At 34.1% G+C, this 25,529-nt stretch overlaps 1 protein-coding gene across 2 annotated transcripts in view; it reads right to left on the bottom strand.

The window, feature by feature from the left end:
- The window catches only part of LOC145263788 (E3 ubiquitin-protein ligase UBR3-like), a 181,947-nt gene that overhangs the window by 42,741 nt on the left and 113,677 nt on the right, over positions 1–25,529 (bottom strand). Inside the window, exons 23-29 of one of the 2 annotated variants that reach the window (XM_080120843.1) lie at positions 24,026–24,163; positions 20,849–20,982; positions 16,611–16,721; positions 11,551–11,748; positions 8,460–8,587; positions 4,888–4,970; positions 494–620 (exon numbers count right to left, since the gene is read on the bottom strand). In XM_080120843.1, the coding sequence (XP_079976969.1) occupies positions 494–620; positions 4,888–4,970; positions 8,460–8,587; positions 11,551–11,748; positions 16,611–16,721; positions 20,849–20,982; positions 24,026–24,163 (919 nt within the window). The remainder of the gene's footprint in view (positions 1–493; positions 621–4,887; positions 4,971–8,459; positions 8,588–11,550; positions 11,749–16,610; positions 16,722–20,848; positions 20,983–24,025; positions 24,164–25,529) is intronic. The other variant, XM_080120844.1, reaches the window with a different exon arrangement.

The raw sequence follows: 25,529 nt of genomic DNA, 5'->3' as shown, positions 1-25,529 counted from the left end.
TTTCCTATTGTTCTAATGATATAATAAAGCTATATATAACATATTCCTCATCTTTCAGTTTAATATCAATATATATATATATATATATATATATATACACACACACACACTGAAAATATGCATTTTGTTTATTTTTGTATTTTATTTTTTTAATAATTTAAACAAATGCCTATATTTTCTTCTTTACTATCTTGCACGTTTTGCTATTATAATAGATATAATAATATTTTCCTAATTGCATAAAGCAGCTCATCAGAGACAAACAAGTAGCAATAGAGAAAAAAATTGCCACAGATTTCAGAGAATAAAATAAAAAGAAGGTGTACTATAAAAGAAAGGAAATGTCAAGTGAAAAACATGGGACACTCACTTTAATATCAAAGTAATGACGAAAAGGAAAGAACTTATTTTTATTGTCGGCAGAAACACAGGAACACCTTCAACGCAGCAAATTTATTTAAAACATTCTTTTTTGCTCAATCTTTTTACTTACTGTAAATTAGCAGAGCCTTCTTCACCATTTGCCAAACGGTCAATTCCTGTGATGGCAGCCCATAGATCAGTATAAGGGATTGTGGTAAGCGTTTTTGCATAATGACGTAACACATGGAAGAGGGGCACTGCAAAAGAGAATTCACACAAAATATAAATACACTCAAATCACATCAACAGAATCTCTTGCTAGATTATATGTGACATTGTAGTACTGTAGGGGACTAGGATATATAAATACCCCAATCCCGTTACAAAAGAATAATGAAACGAATGGGAATTGAAGGAAACAAAGACTCAATTAATGGATAAGATAAATGTTGTTTATTTGCTGTTGAAAGAAATGAACGTTTTAGTTATAACATGTCCGCGCGTATGTAACCCATGTTCGTTACAGGACTGGTGTTGTAGCAAGAATAGGAAATGTGTTTTCATCTCAAGTTCGGGTCACTATTGTTTGTTCGCGCGTGGGAAGAGAAATAAATGTTGTAGGAAAATTGAGAATGGTAGTCCAGCGTGTAGACAAAGAAGAGGATATTAGAGTTGTCATCAGTTAGTAGTCAGCTACGCGAAGGTGTTCTTAGTGGCCAGTAGTAGATGGAGAGAGAAAGAGTGAGAATGTATACATACAGTCTTTAGCTCGTGCCCCATACATAGTAGGAAGTGGGCGTGAGGTACGCGTGCGCGCGCCAAAACGGCGGCGGCTTGTTAGCCCAACCTCTCTCGTTGAGAGTTGGTCCTAAAGAAAGTTAGAAACAGTTTGTCTCCATGTTTTATACTCGCTTCCAGAGTGTATCTTGCGCATGTGTATTTCCTTAGAAAGCGGAAGTGACGTCGTCCATGTGCGTGTTCGTGTGTGTGTATATATACGTGAATGTGAGTGTATGTACGCGAACGTGAATAAGTGTACATGTGTGGACGTGGGCGCGTATGTTTGTGTGCACGTATGTATATGACAGCTTGAAATATGAATGTGTGTTTTGTGTGAGACTTGAAAAAGGCTCGTACAAATCATTTGATGGAAATTATGCAACATTTTTCGGGTTACAGTACTTTATAAAAACAAAGCGAATAAAAGCTTATGAGTGTGAATTAAATACTTCTTCTGGTTTCACAATGATAATCCATGTTATACACACACACACTATATCTTCCTCTCTCTCTCTCTATATATATATATATATATATATATATATATATATATATATATATATGTATTAATCTCTAACTGTGCATCAAACGGATTCCATGATACTTAGTTCACTGCACCTTATAGTGATCCATACAAAATTTCAACTATGTTGGCCCAATAGTTTTCAAAAAAAAAAAGGTGGGGGGGGGGGTAAATGTGGTATTGTAGATAAAAAAAAGGGGGTAAATGTGGTATTGTAGATAAAAAAAAGAGAGTAAATGTGGTATTGTAGATAAAAAAAGAGAGTAAATGTGGTATTGTAGATAAAAAAAGAGAGTAAATGTGGTATTGTACATAAAAAAAAGGGAGTAAATGTGGTATTGTAGATAAAAAAAAGGGAGTAAATGTGGTATTGTAGATAAAAAAAAGGGAGTAAATGTGGTATTGTAGATAAAAAAAAGGGAGTAAATGTGGTATTGTAGATAAAAAAAGAGAGTAAATGTGGTATTGTAGATAAAAAAAGGGAGTAAATGTGGTATTGTAGATAAAAAAAAGGGAGTAAATGTGGTATTGTAGATAAAAAAAAGGGAGTAAATGTGGTATTGTAGATAAAAAAAAGGGAGTAAATGTGGTATTGTAGATAAAAAAAAGGGAGTAAATGTGGTATTGTAGATAAAAAAAGGGAGTAAATGTGGTATTGTAGATAAAAAAAGGGGGTAAATGTGGTATTGTAGATCAAAAAAAAGGGAGTAAATGTGGTATTGTAGATAAAAAAAGGGGGTAAATGTGGTATTGTAGATCAAATGGATACCATAATACCTAGTTTGCTACACCCTATCATAACAAAAACCCATACAAAATTTCAGTCAAATCTGCTCAGTAGTTTGAGAGAAAATTGAACGGACAGACAGAGAGAAATATAATATTGATTGCAGAAAGGTGCCACATTATGCAATCAACTTGGATAAAATATGATTTTAATTCTAAAGCTATTCAGCCAGACATGTTAAAAAAGGAGACAAAGGAATTTAATGTCACGTTTAATACCTACGGTATTTCTGTTTATAATAAATATGAAATCTGCATTAATTACAATATAGCATTTATATGTATTTTACTACCAGGTAAGGCCAGGTGGCAGCTAGTCTATAAATATAAAAGCGAAAATGTATGTATGTTTGTATGTGTGTTCGCTTTTTCTGTGTGTCTACAAAAGGCTTCTTTCAGAGAAGCGGTCGCTCGCCTAACAACTTTTAAAACTTTTTATATCACATATAAATCGTAATATCTCACAGTTAACAACGAAGCTCGCCTGTCTATTTAATTTGCTCGATTTCGGGAAGATAAATATTCAACATTTGTCGCTCGTCGCATGTGGGTTAGTCTTTTTCCTATAACATCTTGGGAAAATAAAAATCCCGCAGTCAAACTTGACCTCATTAACTCATTAAAACGGGCACCTGCCAGATCCAAGTAATTAAATAAATTCAAACGTGTTTCTGTTAGCATCTCGCGGTGGGGCAACGGTTAACGTCGCACATTTTTTTTTTTTTTTTTTTTTTTTCACACTTTAATTTACAACTTCGCCTCAACGGTTCGGGTTCGATCCTCATACTTTTTTTTTTTTAACCCCCCCCCCTACACACCTCCAAACACCCGGGCAATGCCGGGTACCCCTCGCTAGTATATATATATATAAAAGTGAGAATGTATATGCGTGTGTGTGTGTGTGTGTGTGAGAGGATACTTCTCAACCTATATACTCAACGAATTTTGGATCTACAGATTTGAAATTTGGTATATAAAGTATATATATATATACTCAATGATAATATAGATTGTGTAAAAGGTGCCGTATTATGCGATCAACATGAAGAAACATGATTTTAATTCTAATGTTATTCAGCCAGACACGTTAAAAAAGGAGACAAAACTCCACCAGCCAACCTACCCAAATGACTTGATTATGCAACAAATTTGTGTACATCTGTAACAAGATTACCTTTACCTTGATTAGGGTATAACCCAGCAAGATGTGGGTGCATACATCTTCTATGTCATCAGGTCACTCTGCTCTACTTGATGACCTTTGACCTTTTAGCTCTGAACTATAAAAGGTTCGGATGTTTTATGAGTAACTTGATGATATATACCTGTCAACAACACGGTGAGATCATCATCATCATTGTACTCACCACCGCCACCATCATCGGTTTAATGTCCATTTTACATGCTGCCGTGTGTTGGCCGGCTTTTAAAAATTGACTTACAAACCAAACTATCTCTGGCTGGGTCTTTGCTTATCCCTCTTTCCTCAAATCTATCCGTACAATTTCCTCCCATACTTTTCTTGGCCTTCCATTGCCAACTGACCCTGCTATCAAAGATGACGTAGAAAAAAAAAAAGAAGAAAATCACCTTTTGCCAATATTTGCACAAGCGTGTTCATTTGTCTGAATGACGAAGACCATTTGATCATCCTACGGATCACGAATGATATGAGCTGGGAGTTTGTTCAAAGTGAAATTGGTTTGCGCAGAGTCAGCCTCACCCTCTCATCTCAACCAGCTCGATCCAGCAGCAGGACAAGATCGAAACAGCTGGTGGCCAGTTATAAACGCCTTTAAGAAATTAAAGTTGAACCTGCTTAGATAATTAAAAATAAGTGGTCAACTTCAGCACAAAGGCAACATTTTAATTTCCGGTCATGGAATACCCTCTGACTGTTTACTATGCATACCAACTGATTTGGAATTAATAGGCACTTAATTTCCTTCAATTCTCGTGTTAATTGCTGGTGGCCTTGTGATAGAATGCTAGCCTACGGAGTCAAGGGTGACTTTGTGATTGGGTTTGAGTCTCACAGCCAGTAGTAATCATCACTTTCTACACTGATGATTGCGCAAGTATGAAACACTAGTGTCTGTAGGTATGAAAATAATTTTTTATATTTATTTTTAATATATATATATATATATATATATACGATTACTTCATTTAATCACATAAATTAATATAAAAAGATAATTTATGCATAAATTTTCAGTATTTACTTCAACAGTGCTCACCACAGAAGTAGAGCTAGGTAGTAAGTTATGAATATATATGGCAATTAAGCTACACAGAATATTCTGCGTTTCATTCTCGTGAGAATTCATCACCTTTTCATAACTTACTACATATATCAGACACGTTGCTCTTTATTATTTAGTGTAGGATTTTATTATTTTTTTTTAAAAACTCTTCTTTTCAAAATGACTTACTAAAAAATTTGGGTTTGCTTGGGGGTGGTTCATCTCCCATCAGTTTGTTACCATAATGAAGCAGTTCCATATCAAGATTTGATCTGCAGAGGAAACAAGAAAACATGTAAACATCTTAATTATTAAACACATACGCACACATGTACAGGGTGGGGAAGAGCAACCTGCTTATTATGTCTTAATTGATATTCCCAATAAGCAAGTTGCTCTACTCCACCATATATATATATATATATATAAATACACACACACAAAATTTTACCAGTGCAAAGTTAAGCTTGGAAGCAATATATATTTATTAGCTTAGAATATATTAGCTTGGGTCAGTTAATTATTTATTTATATATTTATGTATATATCATTACAAACATTACTGTGTTTGAATATATGGTTAAGTGTCAGTTTTAGTCATTTAGAACTGCTTCAAACTTCACCGGTCACTCATTTTTCAACCAAATTTCAAACAATTATTACACCTTCTCAGCTATATTGTGAAAAAGAATTTTGCAATTTTTGTTCAGTAAAACAAGTTATGAATTTACTGGTGCTCAAAATCGTCAAAAAACTTAAGGAGGTGAGCGAGGTTTTTTTTTATGACTGGTTTCCATAGCAACCACGTCGCTTCAGTGACTACTGTTGCTACTAATTCACTGCTGTTGCAAAAAAGGAAGTAACAAGTGAAACAGAGAATGAGTGGATGAAAGGGAGATAATTGGGGAGATTTTATTGAAACCAGAGGAGTGCTGTACATTGTTATTACATATGTGTATGTTATGTTTATGGGGCAAAGAAATAAGACTGAAATTAAATAAAGAACAAGTGAATTTACTGGGAGCCTGGAAAAATCATGGATTGCAATAGAAAAATGCGAGCATGAAAAGTAATATGGTTAAACATGGAAAACTAAAGGACTACTCATTAAAACTGGAAAAGAAAAGGACAGGATATTCTAGTAAAAAATATAATAAATTTATAACTATTGCAGTATTAATTAAGAATTAATTATATAATGTTATAAATTGGATTAAAAAAAAATCTTAATGCTGCAATATTTTAAGCTATAAATTTATTATATTTTTACTAGAATATCTTGTCCTTTTCTTTTCCAGTTTTAACAACTAGTTCTTTACTTTTCCATGTTTAACCATAACACTTTTTATGCTTGCATTTTTCTATTGTATATATATTCTAGCATTTTTGACAGAGTTATTGCATAGGGAAATGTAAACAGACAGACACACACAGACACTTTCACTTTTATAGATATACTAGCATGGAAAAAAAAAAAAGTTGTAGGAGGAAGGCAGGCTCGAACCTGTACTGCGAAGGAGGAAAAACGTGACGTCTTTGTTGTTACGACCACCGCCAAACCAGAAGTGACGTAGGTTTTAATTAAGGCTAGACAATCGAAAAGAGGGGATGACTTTCGAAAATATCGGCGATAAAAGCGACCCCTCCCTGTAGAAAAGTGCCCAGTTGAGGGTGAGGAAATTAATGCTTTTAGCCAATTTTTCAGTATTTGTCGTCTGAAAGGTCGAACTTCAAAACAATACTGATCTTGTGAAAATCCGTCGCCTTTGTCGAAAGTTTTAGGCAGGCATACAAACATACAAACATACATACATACATTTATGTAGCTCAAATTTTCAACCCAAACCGATTAAAAAGCTTGCACTATCTTTGAATATCCTTTATGTAAAATTTCAAATGTTTAGACCAGAAATTGTCTGAGTAATTTGGTAGAGACTGCAGAGGTCACGAAAAAGAATTCCAAAAACTATCTGGCAAATATACTCTGTGAACCAAGTGCAATAGAGATACAAACAATTGAGCTTAAAGGAACTGTGACTCTTAAAAAAGATCTATTGGTTGGATTGTATGAGATAGCAGGTGAATATCTGGCATCCAACTGGATTCCCAAAAAGAAAAAAAATAACTTAAAAAAAAAAAAAAAAAAAAAAAAAAAAAAAGGGGAGGGGGGGATAAAAGGTAGAAAACTCGTGTTCTTCAATTAAAATACGAGTTATTCCCCTCATTGATTTTTTAGTTTGAAGTGACTATTTAAAAATTTTTCATTTTGTTAGTCATCTTGGTTAGACTAAGTCATTTTTAAAAATTAATTATAGTGAAGTATACTATTATATTGTCAATAACATGGTACAACAATCACAAACGGAAATTGGTTTGTAAGAAGAAACATTTGATTGTCAGTTTAAATGGTGTTTGCATATTACTTTGATAGTCTAACTGAATAGTTTTATAGGTTACTTATGTTTATTTATATAAAGATAGCTATGTTTTTGCTTTGTACATGGGAGTCAACACTTATCAAGGCCTGAAAGCATTCGAGGATAAGGGTTAACGAGTATACGGTAGTAACTGAGACAACAGCATATTAATAGTCAGTGGTGGAAATGGGGTGAAAAGATTATTTAGAGAAAGGAGGGGCTCAATAAGAACTTGTTTACATTGAACTTGAAGACAACCATATTGTAGTCAGCTGGAAAGAAGGCTAATCGAGAGTTCTACAGGCGGGCAGTTCTAGGAAAGAAGCTTTGTTCATGGAATTTGCATTTAGATTTAGGCACAAACTATTGATGGTCGTTGTAGCTAGACTAGTGTTTTTTTTTTGTAAAAGTTTGGCAAGAGGGGGTGGGGTGCGATAGACCGAAGCTCAGATGAACACTTGGCATAAAAATAATGATGACGTAGAGAGAGGCTTGCAACGTCTCTTCTGTGGGGAAAGAGGTCGCAAGGAAGAAAAAAGGGCATCACCTACAAGGTTTCAAAGCCAGTTTGGAACTTTGTTAAGGCAGAATAGGATGCTCTGAGCAGCTCCCGCCCAGATATGGCAACAGTACTTCATTTTAGGCTCCCATGCAGATAGAGGTTTGTTATATGTATATATGCTTAGCTATTTCCATGTAAAAGATTCATTCCTAAATTATCTGATCATTATGAATTTTGAAACATTGCTAAGTGTGAGAGGGTCCAAATGTGGAATATATTAAGTTTAAGTTTACTTTCATGCAAAGACAGTGAAAAGGGAGTTGAAGCCCTTCATGAAATTCTAGACATTTCAGATTTCTGTGAAATTTTAACAATATATATATATTAGATATCAATCAATTTCGGGCCAGGATCAAAGTGTAGTATCTGTTCTGCAGATTTTGCACTTAAAGTAATTTGTCCCTGTCAATGGAGGGGAAATGCTCTATACTGTGACAATTATTATTTTTGGTCCCAACCAGAGTGCCCCTTTTGCCCTTTTTTCGGGGAGCTGGTTTAACCCCACATTAAAAACGACCTTGTGTCACATTTTGCTTTGATGGGAAAGCAAATAAATGCTAATAAATATTCAGCAAATTTCTGTTTCTTTGGAGAATTTTAATGGTGTTTTTAGGGGGCATAATAATATCACAACTTCCTGTTTCAATATATATTAAATTATTAAATTGAGTCAACCTTTTGTGTTTGGAGTTTACCTGGCAATCCTAGTTTATTGCAATCAAATGATTATTTGAATTCAGTTTGTAATTATTTTTTTCCTGTTAATTACTCATCGTGATTACCTGGCAATCGAAGCAAGAAACAGCCGGATGCTGTCCTGAGTCTTGTACTGTTCACAACATTTTCTATACATGGAGTATGTCGCTTTAGTAAGGTCGTCCAAGATACTTGATTGAAGCAATACAGAAACCTGTTAAAAAAAAAAAAAAAAAAGCAAACAATCGTCAGTTCATTTTATTTATTTGTTTGCGGACTATTATCCACATCTTTATAGTTGTTTCATGATGTTTCTATCCACTGCGCCATGAGCCTTTCGGGACCCGTGGCACAGTGGATAGAGACATTGAATCTCTACAGTTGCAGGTGAGCATTGTCTCAAGATAGCGGTTTCAATCCTACCCAAAGCCGGACAGAGGATTAGTTTGCCAAAACGTTGTGAGATGACAACAATTATAATTGTTATAATTCATAACTATGGAACGCAATAATTGCTGGGGATACAGTTAAGAGATTCAGCATTCCTATCCCGTTGCGGTTAACCACCTGATGAAGGCCAGAAGGATAGTTGGTCCAAATGTCGTTAAACAACAACTATAAAGGATGAAGATAATAGTTTACAAATATATAAATTAAAAACAAAAAAAAATCGTCAGTTCATTGAATCTTCAATATTAATAGAAAAATAATTGGGGTGTGGGTATGATCTGACAAAAAAAAAAAAAAAAAAAATTTTACCTGAAGAATCTTTACAGAACTCTTGACCTTCCCCCTCCTACCTCCTCTATAAATACCTACACAACAACACACAATGAAAATTTTCTTACAACATCACTTTCTTTGCTTTCTTCTAATAGCAAATTAATAAAGATGATCATTGATGAATCAATTTATTTCTAACCAGATGGCTCTATCTGCTCCCTATTGCTTCTCTATTTTAAAATACTGGAAACAAAAACTTTTAAACAAAGACTTCCATATTTCTTCAGATAACTGTAACTTCATTAATTTGGGATGGATTCGGTATTTCTCTCCCACAGCAAGATATGACACAAGGGTCAGAAGGTGGGGTTGAAGAGCCAGCGCCACAAAGGAGGAGCACTCTGACCTGCAAAAAGTGCGTCAGCATTCCACTGGTAGAGGTGTGTCAGGCAATTAGCAATAAACTAACCTCTTCTCAAAGAGAGAAGGCAAAGCCTGGGAGGATTAATCTCCTAGAACTGCATAGGACCAGCAACATACCATAGTCAATGTCAACAGGTAAAAGACAGTTTCGGAAACGAAAGACTTATGTTAGGGGTGTGTGTGTGTGCACGTAATGGGTGTTGTGCACGCATATATATATATATATTCTGTATGTATATAATAGTTGTACCAAATTATGCAGATGTTACATCATCGGTGGCAGGCCAAATCTTATAGACATTTTGTTGTGATGCTGGCATAAAATGATGATGTGGACGTATTGACAATATGTTTACAGAGGAGGTGGGAGACGATTACTTGTACATAATGATAAGAGGGAGACGAGTTCTTTGATGAATGACAATCTTTCACAATAAACACCCGTCTAGTTGAAACCACTGTCAAAAACTTTCCCCACTCTTTATCTGTGCCAAAACCAAAACGTAGATTCCATGAACAAAGCTTCTTTCTTAGAAGTGCACGCCTGTGGAACTCTGTTCCATTTGCCTGTTACCCACCCGACTACAACCTGGATGTCTTCAAGTCCAACATAAACAAATTCCTGATGAACCGCCCCCTTAAGACACTTTATCAAATCTCCAATACTAACGATTACTACGATACTGTCCCATTGATTACTGCACACGCAATAACCCTTATCCCTGAGTGGCTTCCGGGCCTTGATAAGTGGTGACTACCTTGTAAAAGAGTATATCATAGTGGTCTATATAATAGACCGTCTGTACATTTAAAATGACAAGTGATGCTGGAACTATTTATTATACTAGACTTTTTAGGGCAAAAGTTATAGCCCATTGATTTAGAATAAGTACTTTATACCAACTTGATGGTTGAATATACTTAGATTTGTCCTCATTTTTGCATTAAATATTAATCTATATTAATTCTTACGGTGCATCAAATGGATACTTAATTGCACCTTATAATAAAGGTCCATGCAAAACTTAAGCCAGATCAGTCCAGTAGTATCTGACAAAAAGTAGACAGGCTAAGAAAAATATGATAGAGATTAAAATCAAAACAAATGTTGAATTGAATAACAAATTAGTTAATTAACAAAGTATCCTTTTGCATAGATATATGCAAATTAGTTAACTTTACTACTGAGATTACATATAAGTAAGCAATATAAACAGATAGGACGCTGCTGTTTTGTAAACTTGCATTAACCTGAAATATGGCGTTTTGACCTTAACGTCAATGTGAGAAATAAACCCAACTTTTAAATTTATATAAATAAATTAAGGGGGCGGTTCAATAAAACATGCAATTTTTAAAACAAAGAATCAATTTCTATCCAGAAAACATATCAAAAGATAAACTGGAGGCAAAGTTACTAAATCATGACGCAAGTTTATTGCTTAAAAAAAAAAAAAAAAAAAAAAAAAAAGATTCTATCAGCATTGATTTTTTTTTTTTTTTTAATTAAATTATATGAGAAATCTTTTCGAGTTAAATTGCCTCACTCCCTCTCTTCTTGCCTTCCTCTCCTTCTCTGTCTGAAGAAGAGAGAGAGGGGGGAGGGAGAGTTAAAAAAAGGCTAGAAGGAGAGAAATAAGGAGAGAGAAAAATGGAGGGAGGAGGAGAGGGAGATGGCGAATGGGGAGAGAGTGAGAGAGGGAGAAAAAAGGCAGTAGAGTGAAAAAAGCCAGGAGAGTGAAAAAGGGTGAGGAAGAGAAAGGGAGACGAGGAAAGGAGGAAAGGAGGGAAAGAGAGACAGGGAGGGAAGGAGAGAAAGCAGGCGGAAGAGAGAATGAGAGAGAGGCATTTCAGTCTATCAGGTATATATATATATATATATATATATATATATATATATGTGCAGTATGAAAATGTATGAAACTGAAATCTGGCTAGTGAGGGTCGATATTTTTAAATCAAGACAAAGCTGCACAAAATCAAAAGCAAAGAAATTTATAAATAAAACAAATAAAAAGTAGAAACACTTACATTTGATTCTGCTTGTGTTAACATCATCTTTTCAATGTCATGGGCCATCTTTTGTGGATCAGTGACACCTGGTTGCACAATCAGCGACATTTTGTTGGAATTGGGAATCAGAGGGATGACAGCATTGGCCAGTTGACGACACAATGGACACCAATATTCACCGCTGTTTACCGCCAGAGTTTGCTGAAAGTATGGACCCTGTATGAGTCAAGATTGGGGAGGGGGAATAAAGGAATAATAAAAAAAAATTACATGACAATATTTCTGAGATATGGTATTGTTATTTTGACGAACAGGAACCATGAAGATGTAATTAAAAAAAAAACAACATTTTCTCACAGTATTAATTATTTTGAATTAAATGGGGAAAGAGGTGGCTTGTTACTTTTAATGCATCTAAAACCAAGCTTTTATCTTTACATCCTCAACGCTCCGATCCCCATCTGGCATCAATTGAAATGAATGGCTCTCATCTTGGGGAGGCCTCATGTTTTGACAAGCTTCTGGGTTTGACCTTTACTCCTGATCTTAACACATACATTAAATCCGTTGCCAAGGTCGCTGGAAAAATAGTGGGATCCTTCTATCGATCCAGTAGATAGATCACTGCTGATGTAATTCTCTATCTATATAAGAGCCAGGTACGTCCAAGAATGGAGTACTGTTGCCACATTTGGGCAGGAGCTGCTAGAAAGAACTTATCCTGCCTTGATAGAGTTCAAAATGGACTTCGTAGCCTCGTAGGGGATGTCCTTTTCTCTTCCCTGCAACCTCTTTCTCACAAAAGAGATGTTGCGAGTTTGTCTCTGCTTTATCGTTATTTTCATGGCAAGTGCTCGGCTGAGCTTCAATCTATGGTCCCCCCCCTTGCCAAACTTTCACAAGAAACACCCGCGTCTAGCAGAAAACACTATCACTAATTTTCCCCACTCTTTATCTGCGCCTAAACCTAAACGTAGATTCCATGAGCAAAGCTTCTTTCTTAGAACTGCACGCCTATGGAATTGTCTTCAGTTTTCCTGCTTTCCAGCTGACTACAATACGGTTGTCTTCAAGTCTAACGTAACCAAGTTTTTGATGAGCCCGTTCCATATAAGTTAACAAATTTACTGAATTTCCATTACTAACGATTACTACATTGTCCAATTTCTATTGTACACTCTTTAACCCTTATCCTCGAATGGCCTCTTGGCCTTGATAAGTGGTGATGCCTATGTAAAAAAAATATATATAAACGAACAGCACTTTCACACCACTGTTACACATATCAGCACATATGAACTTCGGTATTCAAGTACTTTTATTATTGGACTATTTGCACCCGTCTTGGAAGATATTCTCACGTTTTGTTGATGTAACTTCTGATCTTATTGTTGCTGTAGAAATGTTGAAAGGCAACAGATGAAGCAGACATTACGATGATCACAGGCTTGCCAAATCGGATCATGAGAAAGCATTTGTTTCAAAAGATTGGGATCTCAGTATAACGGCGGATTGTTACAAGGATAAATTAGAAACTCTGGATAGAGATGACAGGGTTTATGCAGATTTTCACTGTCCATTTTCAAAAACCCTCTTCACAATCAACAGCGATTCAAAAAAAAAAAAAAAAGTGATGAAAAGAAAAATCAAATATACAACAAATAAACGTTACCAAAGCCAATAAAAGTTACTTTGCAATCTACCTGCATCATTTTTTTTGTGTTTTTGAAGTAGTTTTAAATGCTTTTATTTCATCTCAAATATTAACTTTCTTTATGGCTTTTAAATTTCCAACTAAGATTGCTGCTGTCTTTTCCAATGAATTGAACTTTTTCACATGCACACACACACATTTTAATTAAAAAAAAAAAAAAAAAATTTTTTACACACACACACACACACACAAAATAATTGTAAATATATTCTTTTTTGCAAAAACGCTGGGGTTTTCATTAGTTAGTTTAGAGTCCACAGAGTGAATGAGGTATTGTGGTAAATGTTGCCAGTCAAGAGTAAAGTCGCCAAAGACTCCATTTTCACTGTAGTAACAAAGACCCTGCAACACTCCCCCACCCAGATCTTAAAGGGCCTTGTGCCTAAATTTGTTTTGTAAATTTGAATTTTGCTTTTAATTTATTTTAATTTTACATTGAATTATTTTTATTGTAATTTTCATTTTCACGAAATAAATTATATATAAAGATTGCTGCTGTCTTGTTCATTTTTTTTTTTTTAGCCTGGCCAGTCTCGTTTTCAGTTATCACTATTCTTTTTGGAGGGGGGTAGTCGTTCTTGGAGAGTCCTGTCTGCACATTTTTTTTTGTTTTAGAGTCATTTTTATTTATAGGGGCCGTCACTACCCCCCCCCCCAAAAAAAATAAAAATTAAATTAGAAAAACAGCAAAAAAACAGTTGAATAGATACAGAGGGAGATTTATCTGTTGCACCACAATCAGTTCAAAATTACCGCCTTCTTGAGGTTGAAGGTCCGGGGTTTCATGACAGGCGGTAATAACTAAAAATAACAATTACCTAAGACTTCTACCCGGACATAGCTGACAGAATAAGAACAATCCACCCAGATAAATTAAATAAAGGGTTTAGTTTGAAATTCCTTGTATATTTCTGTGTTCCAAGATTCCAAAATTCAATAAGATGCGACTGAAGAAGGATGGAGGTTACATAGATGGAAACATTGTGAGACTAACATTCAAGGTAGCAGTTGAAATAATGATACAAATTATCAATAGTTATCGTAAAAAAATTTCAAAACACAGTTTGAATCACATGAATAGCACGGATACATGACCATCTCAGAAATAACGTCATTTAAAAATCATGCATTTATTCATTTTGCAAAAAAGTAAATTATTTGGCATCTGCATACAAAAACAATTGTTGCTGTACAAAAGTTTTGAGAATTTAATATTGTTTTTAATTATTAAATCACTTTAATTATTGTCTATATTGATATATATAACTTTAACAGTACAAAACACTTACATAGTGATTTAAAAATAATACATGGAAAAAACCCTAGGGGACCCTTTTGCCAACAAACTCATCAGGAGTTAATCGTTGGTTAACACAGAAATACAAAAAATGAATTAAATTATCATGAAAGAGCAAATATTCAAGGATATACAAGATAAAAAAACGAATGAAAATATGTGTAAAATAATATATATACAATTATATAAAATGTATGTACGAATTCCCATTGAGTTTTTTTTTCTCTCCTATATCGCCAAGTATTTGCTCTTTCGTGATAATTCGTTTTGTATTTCTGTGTTATACCAATGATAAGTTTGTTGGTGAAAGGGGCTCCTAGGGGTTTTTCCATGTATAATTTTTAAAGCACTAATATATATATATATATATATATATATATATATATATATATATACGAGCAAACAGCTTTTACATCTGGCCGAGATAATTTTATAAATATTAATTCTTTAATTTTACCATCTTGGATCATTTTGGTAAATTTAATTGTAATTTTTATTTTATATATATATATATATATATATATATATATATAATAGGAAAATTAAAACTGTAAGTTGAACTTTACAATCAAAATTTATTGTTCGACTGAATACTCCAAAAAACAATTTACAAAGTCCTTATTCCGCAGCATTTCAAAGAATGCTATTCTTATTATTCTTCTCATCAGAGGACATATAGAAATCAGCAAATTATATTTGTAGCTAGAATTTGCTAGTTAAGGTATTAAGTGAAACCACAATTTACTCTAGTTATAAATTGCCAAAAAAAAAAATTTTTTAAAAATTAAAAAACTAATATAAAAACAAACCGCGAATAATATTTCAGCTTGAATGAAACTCCTCTGAAGTTGATCCAAAATGCAAAATAGTTCTTTAGATAGAATGTATTCCAAGATAAGACTTTTTCACTTTTTCTTTTTAAGCCGAGGATGAAGGTTCTCATGTTGGATTTCTCTTTTCTTACTATTAGATTCCATTTGACTAGGAACATACTTCCCTACACTGCCCGGAAAAAAAACAATTTGCATTATCGCAGCTGTTTTGTAAACTTTCCAATCGGATTTTATGCATCGTCACGCTGAATTAAAAAAAAAAAAATCAGGAGGCACTAAGTCCTGTGAGTATGGAGGTCATCGCAACAGGTCATTTCATCATATCCAATAGTCAGGAAAAGCTTAAGAAGACAGCATAGTACAAGATGGCATAATAAAAATGATGTCAGTAATGCACTAAAATGGTTCATTGCTTAATAGTAAGAGTGTTCGTTAATAAACCAAAAGACCTAGGTTCAAACCTTAGTCGAGTCATACCAAAGACGTAAATTTTGAATTTCTTGACGTCTCCTTGACAAATGCTCACAACCATAAAGTGAGTATCAAGAGTAAGTGGTGTAAATAGAAGTAAGGAGTGGCACTCTCCCCTATATCTCAGTGTAGTAGTTAATAAAAAAGGAGCCTTCAAGTCACTCTCAACTATGATTGATCATTTATTATGTAATAAAACAAACTTTTAGGTTCTTGTCCAGAATTCCTCCTATATTAAAAAATAAAGAAAAATTTGTATGATATACATACCCAGTGACGAAATGAAAATATCACATTCCAAAAATCATGCAAATCTATCAAGTAGTTTTATTTTGAACTAAGAACATCAAATTTTATGAGTTAGAGAGGAACCACAGTCTCGCGTTGCAATCTTGAAAATAATCTTGAGAAACAAAGGAGATAACTCAACAATAGTTCAAACTTGCAAGAATTTTGTTGTAATGCATATGAATTCCCATTAATTGCTTAAAAATGATTTTCTTTAAAAAAATAAAACTACTTGATCTATTTATGTGATTTTTGGAATATGATATTTTCAATTGGTCACTGGTACGTACATCATACAGATTTTTCTTTTTTTTATATATAGGGAAAATTCTGGACAAGAACCAATCTTTATTTTAGTGTACGAGTTTTGTTATTAACATCTAAACTGTATTTTTGATATGAAAATTTTTCAACAGATGACGGCATTTCAAAGACCCTATACGTTGTTCCTGTAAATAAACGAAAGGGGACTGACCTTGAGGGACTCTATATACTGTTTGTGGCAATCCATGTGAAGATAGTGACCACACGACTGCACTAAAACGCCTCCTTCCCAACCAATATTTACAGAGCGGGTGACAGAGAGCTGAAAAAGACAAACAAAGGTGTAATTACAGATTATATGTAGCAAAACAAAAAAGAAAAAAGGTTTAACACGATCCAAAGCACTGTTCACAGTATGCAGGTCTCAAGTCTTGCGCCAGAAAAAAAAAACGTTCTTATATGCAGACCACCAACCATGACAGCACCACAATCTACATATCTCTTCTTTGTACTGGACAGATTCTGGGTTCAAATAATGGCAGTTCTTGTGCACGTCCAATTAGAACCAACAGAGTATTGTTCATCTATTCATCGCTTGCACAAAACGCAAACACGTGGCTGCTTGCTTCTTTGATGATCATCACATTATGGGGGGGATAATTTATTTGCTTACGGACAACTACAAAATATGGCAATTATCGAACACAGTTTTTCTATCATCATTTCTGACCATTTTTTGTTGCTATTGTTGTTAATGATTTTTTTAATTCATTTTTGATTGAAATCTGTCTAAAAAATAATGAGACTGATTTTGTTCCAGTGTTTCGAGGGGTGGGAGGAAATAAAACTGTTTAAAAAACAACAAAACAAACTCCACAAGACTGATTTGTTCTTTTTTTGTGGGGGGAGGGACAGGATTTATTCATATTATTTTTTGTGGGGGGGAGGGGCACTACTGTTCTGATCTTGAATGTCATTTTCACAATATTTCGGCTGATGTAACCTCCGACCTCCCTCAGGTGTATCTTGTTGAACTCTGGAATGTTTCTGTAAAACTCGGGAATTTGGACAGAATTTCAAACAGAATCCTTTATTTACTTCATGAAGGGTGGGGAGAATGCAAACAAAGCGTTGTGAAAATGACATTCCAGATAAGAACAAATAAACAGCCATCTCAAAAATTCAAAAATGTCAAACGAGACTGATTTTGTTCTTTTTATGTGTTTGTGTGTGTGTGTGAAGGGGAATGAAACCTACATGTCAAAAGAAAAATTAAAAAAAAAAAAAAAATGAAACACTGATTTTGTTCTTTCTTTTTTATCGTCATCATAGATGAAACCTGTCTGTCTGTCTAAAAAAAAAAAGTCACGAGATTGATTTATTTTTATTATAAATGAGTCACTACTACTTATCAAGGGCTCCGTTTGGAAATCTGAAGATTTACGAATTTGACAAGGTATACCTGAAGAAGGTCGGAGGTTACATCGGCTGAAACATTGTGAAAAAATAATATTCAAGATGAGAACAGTAGTTCAAACAATCCAAATAATATGAATAATCAATCCTCATCTCAAAAATTCGGAAACATGAAATTAAAAATATACGCATGATACTGCTGCATGGCCGCAAGATCCTGCACAAAGATCTTCACACACTTCAAATCCGAAATTGCATCATCAGTGCAAGATGCAATACCACCAGCATCACAGAGACTCTTCTTAAAAGGAGACTTCACTGGTTGAGTCATGTTCTTTGATATCCCAAAGAAGAAGCCATCCGCAAGTTGATAGCCCCAATCGCTAGAGGAAATGTAGTGGCAACCAACTGAAAACTTAGATATAAATGGTGAAGACAGAAATAAGTTGATGGCTGTCCCTTTCACATTTTTAGTACTTGTTTTTTTTTTTTATATATATACAAAGGAGTCACCACTTATCAAGGCCTGGAAGCCACTTGAGGATAAGGGTTAATGAGTGTACAGCAAAGGGAACATGTCATAGTAATCATTAGTAGTGGAAAATTACTTAAGGAGGATGGCTCATCAAGAATTTGTTTACGTTGGACTTGAAGATGACCATGTAGTTAGTTGGAAAGCAGAAAAACGGAACAGAGTTCCACAGGCGTGCAGTTCTAAGAAGAAAGCTTTGTTCATGGAATCTATGTTTAGGTTGAGGCACAGATAAAGAGGAGGGGGGGTATTTATTTGCTTCCCCACCAAAGCAAATTAGGCACAAGGCCGTTTTTAATGTGGGGCACAGATAAAGAGAGAAGAAAATTATTGATAGTGGTTTCAGGTAGACGAGTGTTTTTCGTGAAAGTCAGGTCGGAGGAGGGGCATAGATTGGAGCTCAGACGAGCACTTGCCATGAAAATAACGGTAAAGCAGAGATAGGCTCGCAACATCTCTTCCGTGAGAAAGAGGTTGCAGAGAACAGAAAAGCCCATCCGTCACTAGGTTACAAAGTCTATTTCAAACTCTGTCAAGCACTTCATCCTAGTCGCTGGAACCGAGAATGGCTCAGCTGTTGATTGGTAATGGTAGATGCAGGATGCAGTGAATTCATTTGAATTCTCCAAGCAGAACAGTTTTATCTCACTTTTATGTGCATTTATAAAAAATTAAAATAAAGATATGATGATACTAAACCTCTCGTCTAGGATCCTTATTCAAATTTTGATCAAAATCCATTATATGATTTTGATTCTAGAAAATGTCTGAAATTTAAGACTTAAGTTGGAAAGGGTTTAAAAAAATTGAAGGAATCTGAATTATTTATTTCTAATGATCATGTAACAAATTTAATGCAAATCTGAAATATTTGAAATTTCAAATGAGAGGCTATGATGAATATAATGCCCCTAAAGTCCTTTAAAATATTCCCGAGAAACTGAAATTTAGGGAATATTTATTAACAGAAGTCTGATAATTATTGTTAAAATTTTATAAACTAAATATAGCTCACATTATGAACTCTTATGCCTAACAACTGTGTTCCCAAATTCATAATGATCAACTAATTACCTTTGGAGTGAATCTTGTACTTTACAAATGAACACATGCACATGCCTAACTTTATATATAGAAAGATGCTGTTGTTTATCAATTAAATTATACAAATTAAAGAAAAAAAAATTCTTTTAATATATCATTATTATAAAAGTGAACAAAAACAGCCTTTGCTCTATCGTCATTTTCATGGCAAGTGCTGGTCTGAGTTTCAATCTGTAGTTCCTCCTGTCAGACTTTCACAGCAAGCACTCGTATAGCTAACACCACTATCAACAATTTCCCCTACTCTTTAGATCTAAAAATCTGGTAATAGTCAGCTAAAATACTTCCTAACTTCCGGCATGGCTGCTACCGGAAATGGTGACAGGGCAAATCAGTTCCTTCAACTTTTATTGTTCTTTAGTATTTCTATTATGAAGTGATTTATTGACATAAATTGTAAGAAAAGGACATTGAAAAAAAAAAATATATACAAATAAATTTTTTAAAAATTATATCAATAAAAATAACACAATTAGTGTTTATTTGCACTTTTAATAACAAAATTAAGTTTTTATTTTATTTGAAATTTTATAAGAAATGTTACAAAAATTATAAAAATGTTGTTTTTTTTAATTTTAAAAATAAGTTTTTTAATTTCCAAAATGTTTTTTTTTATTTGAATTTATATAATAAATATGCTTATGAAAGTTTAAAAATAAAATTATTGAAATCAAAATAAATGAAATTATTGAAATACAAATAACAAAATTTCAAACATTAAAAAAAAAAAAAAAAGTATCCAATACATAATATTCCCAAAAGATTTAAAAAAGCATTCTCAATAATTCTTTAAAAAAAAAAAAGCACAAAAAGGGTTTTCAATAATTCTTTTTAAAAGAAAAAAGATAGAGCTAATTTCAATAATTCGTAATTTAAAATAAGACCGAAAAAAACTTTTCAACGATTATTAAATAAAAAAAAAATAAAAATAAAAAAAAACGTAATAAAAAAAAAAAAGAGTATATGCACCGGGGAGATACAGGCGTGAGAGAAAAATGCGAACTGATTTGCCTCGTTATCGCTTCTGGTAGCAGCCATGCCAAAAGTTAGGAAGTACATTAGCTGACTATAATCCCAAATCTAAATGTAAATTCCATGTACAAAGTTTCTTTCCTAGAACTGTCAGTCTATCAAACTGTTCCACTTGGCTGCTTTCCAGCTAATTACAATATGGTCGTCTTCAAGTCCAATGTAAACAAGTTCTTGTTGAGTTGCCCCCCCCTTAAATAATCAAATTCTGCCCAATCTCCACCACTAACGTTCACTACATTGTTTTCTTAGTGACCACCTTACACTCATTAACCCTTATCAAGGTCTGAAAGCCACTCGAGGATAGGTGGTGACTCTCTTGAAACGGTAATGAAGATTTTTTTTCATGGTTTGCCCAACACACTTACTTCTGAGTAAGATTCCATAAGAAGTTCCAGTTGTTTTTTCTTGATTGAAGCACAAGTCTGTGAAGGCGTACGCGTTTTCTGGTTACCAATTGGTAAAGGTCGTTGTTGATCCTCTTTGGGTCGATGACCAAGAACTAAAAACAAAAAGAAAGAAAATAAAATAAAAAAAGGAAACAAAACATAAAATTAGTGATTTTGAAAAGTAATAACTGTTCATGAAATCATGATGAAAACAAACCTACAAGATGGATCGATAGAGTTGTTGCCCAAAAGAAAGCAACACTACAGCTTTATTTTAAAACTCTTTTTGAAAAAATAAATTCTGGAAACTTGATTATGTAGTAGTGCTAACATCTATTCAATGTAGCCGCCTTCAGCCTCAATCACTGCCTCGATACAGGTCCGGGACTAAGAGCATGCCTTTTCCACTAGTGCCGGCAGTAGTTCAGTGAATACTCGGTGGATGATGACGATCAAGCTGGCTTTGATGTTCTGGGAGGTCATGTTGGTGATGTTCTCAACATATGACCAAACAAAGTAGTTCAGTGGGTTCAGGTTGAGGGGATTCCCAGTGAGAGAAGGGTACATAGTTGTAGCACCCAGGGTCTGCTAGCAGCCACTTGATTGCACCGGGGGATCACCACACTCTAGATACACTTTGGGTGTTGACTTTTAAATTGACTTTGAAGATGTGAGGTGGTATGATGTGGCATTCACTTGAAACCACACCAAAGACCATAACCATGGCCAGAAACATTGTTTTCATCACTCTGAGCACATCCCTGTTATTCATGGCAATCCAGCGATGCATTTTAAAGGTGCTGGCAATGGTCCTGTTATCATACCTTGGATCGCAAGAGCAGGAGTTGTACAGTCGCGTATCTCCAATCTCGCTCGTTGAACATTGTGTCAGTTTTAGACATGATAGAAGGCTACTATCGCTCTTGGGATTTGTACACAACTGACCAACTAGTAGATGGTGTGCAACAAATAAAGAAAACCGGTTTTCATCAAATGGAAATGGAATCATGTTGTCTTTTCTATGGCAACAATTTTATCATTCCACTCTGTATTTACAGGAGCATTACCAAGTACATGTACATTATATATATATATATATATATATATATATATATATATATTAGATAAAAAATGTACCCAGCATTGCCCGGTATTAAATGCAATGTTAAATTCGTTAAAAAACTGAAGTAAAAAAAAAAAAAAAAAAAAAACAGACGGGCACATGAATATTATGTTTCTTTTGAACAGTTCACTTCTTGCGAGTAAAAAAAATACTCGAGCTGAGATCAAAATCAAAACTAAAGACAGTGAGTCACATACAATAATTATTCTGCCAACCATTAGGCCAGCTTGACACAATCTTTAAAAAGTGTTTTCAAACCTACTTATTCTTAACATAAGTAATTTGTCATGTGAATGATTCACGCATACACATTCATGAAACAGTTGACAAACAGACAAAAATCTGATGACCCCCCCCCCCACATACTAATTTATCTGGTGCTGCATGTGAGATGACACTACAAAAAAATAGTGAAAAAAAATGATACATTTGAGAAGTGTGAAGGGCCAACGTTGCCTTCACATTTTCGCCAAGTTTCAGAAAGATATAATGGATGGAGCAAAAGTTATAGGATAAAAAGTGTCATTTTTTTGTAATTTGGGGGAATTTGTGACCCCTTCTGATCTTCTGGGAATGCCAAATCCCAGTGAAAATGGACAAACTGTGCAGTTTCACACCTTAAGACATGTATATTTGAATTCAGCACCATGGAAAACCACTATATAAACATACATATTAAGTTTTTGAGTAATATGAAAAAAGAGCTCCAAAAAGGCATGTTTTTTTTAGCCCTAAAAGTCCCAGGGATGCAAACCAGAATTTTGCCAGGGTCAGCCATACTGAATTTATATTAAGAACAATGGCCTCCACATTTTAGCCAAGTTTCATGAAAATCTAATGGATGGATTCAACACTATAGGGCAAAAATTGTCATTTTTGGCAATTTTGGGACATTTTTACCTCTTTTGAGCCCCTGGGGACACCGAATCCCAGTGTAAATGGATAACAGTGCAGTTTCAGGCCTTAACACATGTATATTTGAATTGACCACCATGAAAAACTACTATATAGTCAGACATATCAAGTTTTTGTTGAGAATATGAAAAAAGAGCCACAAAAACAGGCGTTTTTAGCACTAAAAGTCCCCCTGATGATGCAAACCAGAATTTTGCCAAGATCACCCATACTGAATTTATATTAAGAACACATCCATCCACATTTTGGCCAAGTTTCAGAAAACTCTAATAGAAAGATCAAATGTTTGGGGCAAAAAATGTCATTTTTAGCCATTTTGGAGCATTTTTTACCTCTTTTGAGCCCCTGGGGACGCAACGAGAATTTTCACAAAAAAAAAAAATTTTTTTTTACTGTGCACATCTAGTTAAGGAAATACAATTTGTGGCAAAATATCAGGAAAAACTAATGGACAGTTATCTGGCAATTGTCCGGACTAACAGATGCATGGACGTACGCCACTAAAAACATAGGTCCCTCTCTGATAAATTGGAGGACCAAAAAATTAACTTTACAAGAATGATAAGGGGAAATTAGTTCAACTCGCCTGGGATGAATGTATTTTTTTTTTCTTTCTAATTCTATCGTTTCAATTTCATAATTTCCATACACATAACTAAATTTTATGTGGAAAACATTTAAAAAAACAAAAATTATGCCTATAATATTAAATATTTGTATAATAGTTTTATTAAATGAAAAAAAAAATCTTTTTACTAATTGTTTTTTTTTCTCAGAAACTTTCAGTAAAAACCATCCTTATCAGAGAAGGCTTTGTTATTTGATTCCCCCACCCCCTCTGACGTTTTCCTGGTATTACTAAGTTCGGTAGGTTGGCTGGTTGAGGAGAAAAATTGTACGTCTGATCTCATTAAAACTCAAATCCGATATGTTTGCGTACTTGGCACGCCTTCCAAAATAATGCTTTCAAAGATGTAAGTAACGCCTTCTATTAAATTTTTTGCATCTGGAGGATGCACATGTCCACTAGCACTAATGAAAGAGGGTGGAAAAAAAACAAAAAAAACATGTAAAGAAAAAAAGTTAAAAACAAAGAGCCAGGAATCAAAAGAATTTACCGGATGTAGCAAGGAGCAGTACAACAAGGCCCATCGGCCTCTCTGGTGTACTGGGCACGCTTCGACCACAAATTGAGCAGTGATATTCTTCTTCAGAAGATGATTGCGTACACGATTCACTTGGTTCCTCGGCCATTTCTGGAAGAATAAAAAATAAATAAATAAAAATAATAATAAAGTGTTATTTTCACAACATTTAAGTTGATAAAACATCTGTTAAGTAATTGCTGTGGCCGATTGTTCAAGATGCATTTGTCCAGTCTTTATAATATTAACATGTACTTTCGTTGCTGGTACAAAGTATATACACACACTGAACGAGAAGCAAAAATCACAACACAGTTGATCTACAAAAATATATATTGTTTTTATTTCACTTCAACCATCAGCTTTTCTGTGACTAATTGTTATTCTGTTTTGATATTAACTGGAATGCACGGAGGGGAGGGGGTAATACAGTTGTCTCGTGGTGAAAAGATGAGTGACACGTGCCGTGGCTCTAACTCTCTCTGACTTTTTCTCTGTGACAATTTTATTTATAAACACATTCTTTCCTTTTGGACGTTTTAATATTTTCTTTGTCTATTGTCTCAACCTTTGACCGATATCTGCTCACATATTTCTGGGTCAAATTATGCATTCCGTTAGACAATGGTGGAAATCATGGATTCTTTACATTAGAATTCATTTGTGCGTATGTGTGTAGCTCATTGAATGTTTTTCATCCTGGAATTGCCTACCAGTATCTAACATGACCTTCTAAAAGTGAATCTTAAACTCGGGATCCTGCACAAAATTTCAAATGAAATCCTTTATTTAATCCATCAGAGGTAACAGTCTCATGTTCCACCAGTCATGACTAAGTAATTCGCAATTGTATTTTGAGTGTTGCCCGCACTAAGGATTGAACCTTCAACCTCTACAAGATTGTAAAATACAGTTGAATTTTACCAAGTACTTTTACCACTATGCTATGGGTCCTTGGAGTTTGACAGAAAGATTCCCAGAGATCGACAAGATACACCTAATGAAAGTCGAAGGTTACATTGACCGAAAAGTTGTGAAAATGACACTCAAGATAAGAACAGTAGTCTAAAGAATCCGAATAATACGAATTAACTATCCTCATCTAAAAAAAATAATCAGAAATATAAAAGAGTTAAACTTGATTATCTATTTATATAGAATTAAAGATGTGTAAAGATATCAATATGTATTGTATTTGTTTCTAAACTGATTAACTGATCATTATAAATTTTTGAACATAACTGCTGGGCATAATGAGTAGTAATTTGGTTATATTTGTTTAATTAATTTTATTAGATTAGAGTGGAAATCCTTTGTTAAAATTCAGATACCTCCAATTTTTTGTGATAGTTTAAAGGTATTAGACACCATTTCTCATAGTTTGCCTGTTTGTTCGTTCCACTTTTTTTTTGGAAACTACTAAAGAGATTTTACTGAAATTTTGTATGGATCTTTGTTATGGTAAGGTGCAGCAAAC

This window comes from Euprymna scolopes, chromosome 39 (genome assembly GCF_053919585.1).
Source record: "Euprymna scolopes isolate OS-2025 chromosome 39, ASM5391958v1, whole genome shotgun sequence".
Lineage (NCBI taxonomy): Eukaryota > Metazoa > Mollusca > Cephalopoda > Sepiida > Sepiolidae > Euprymna > Euprymna scolopes.
Note: the sequence above shows the minus strand (reverse complement) of the source record. Positions and strands in the feature narration are given on the sequence as shown.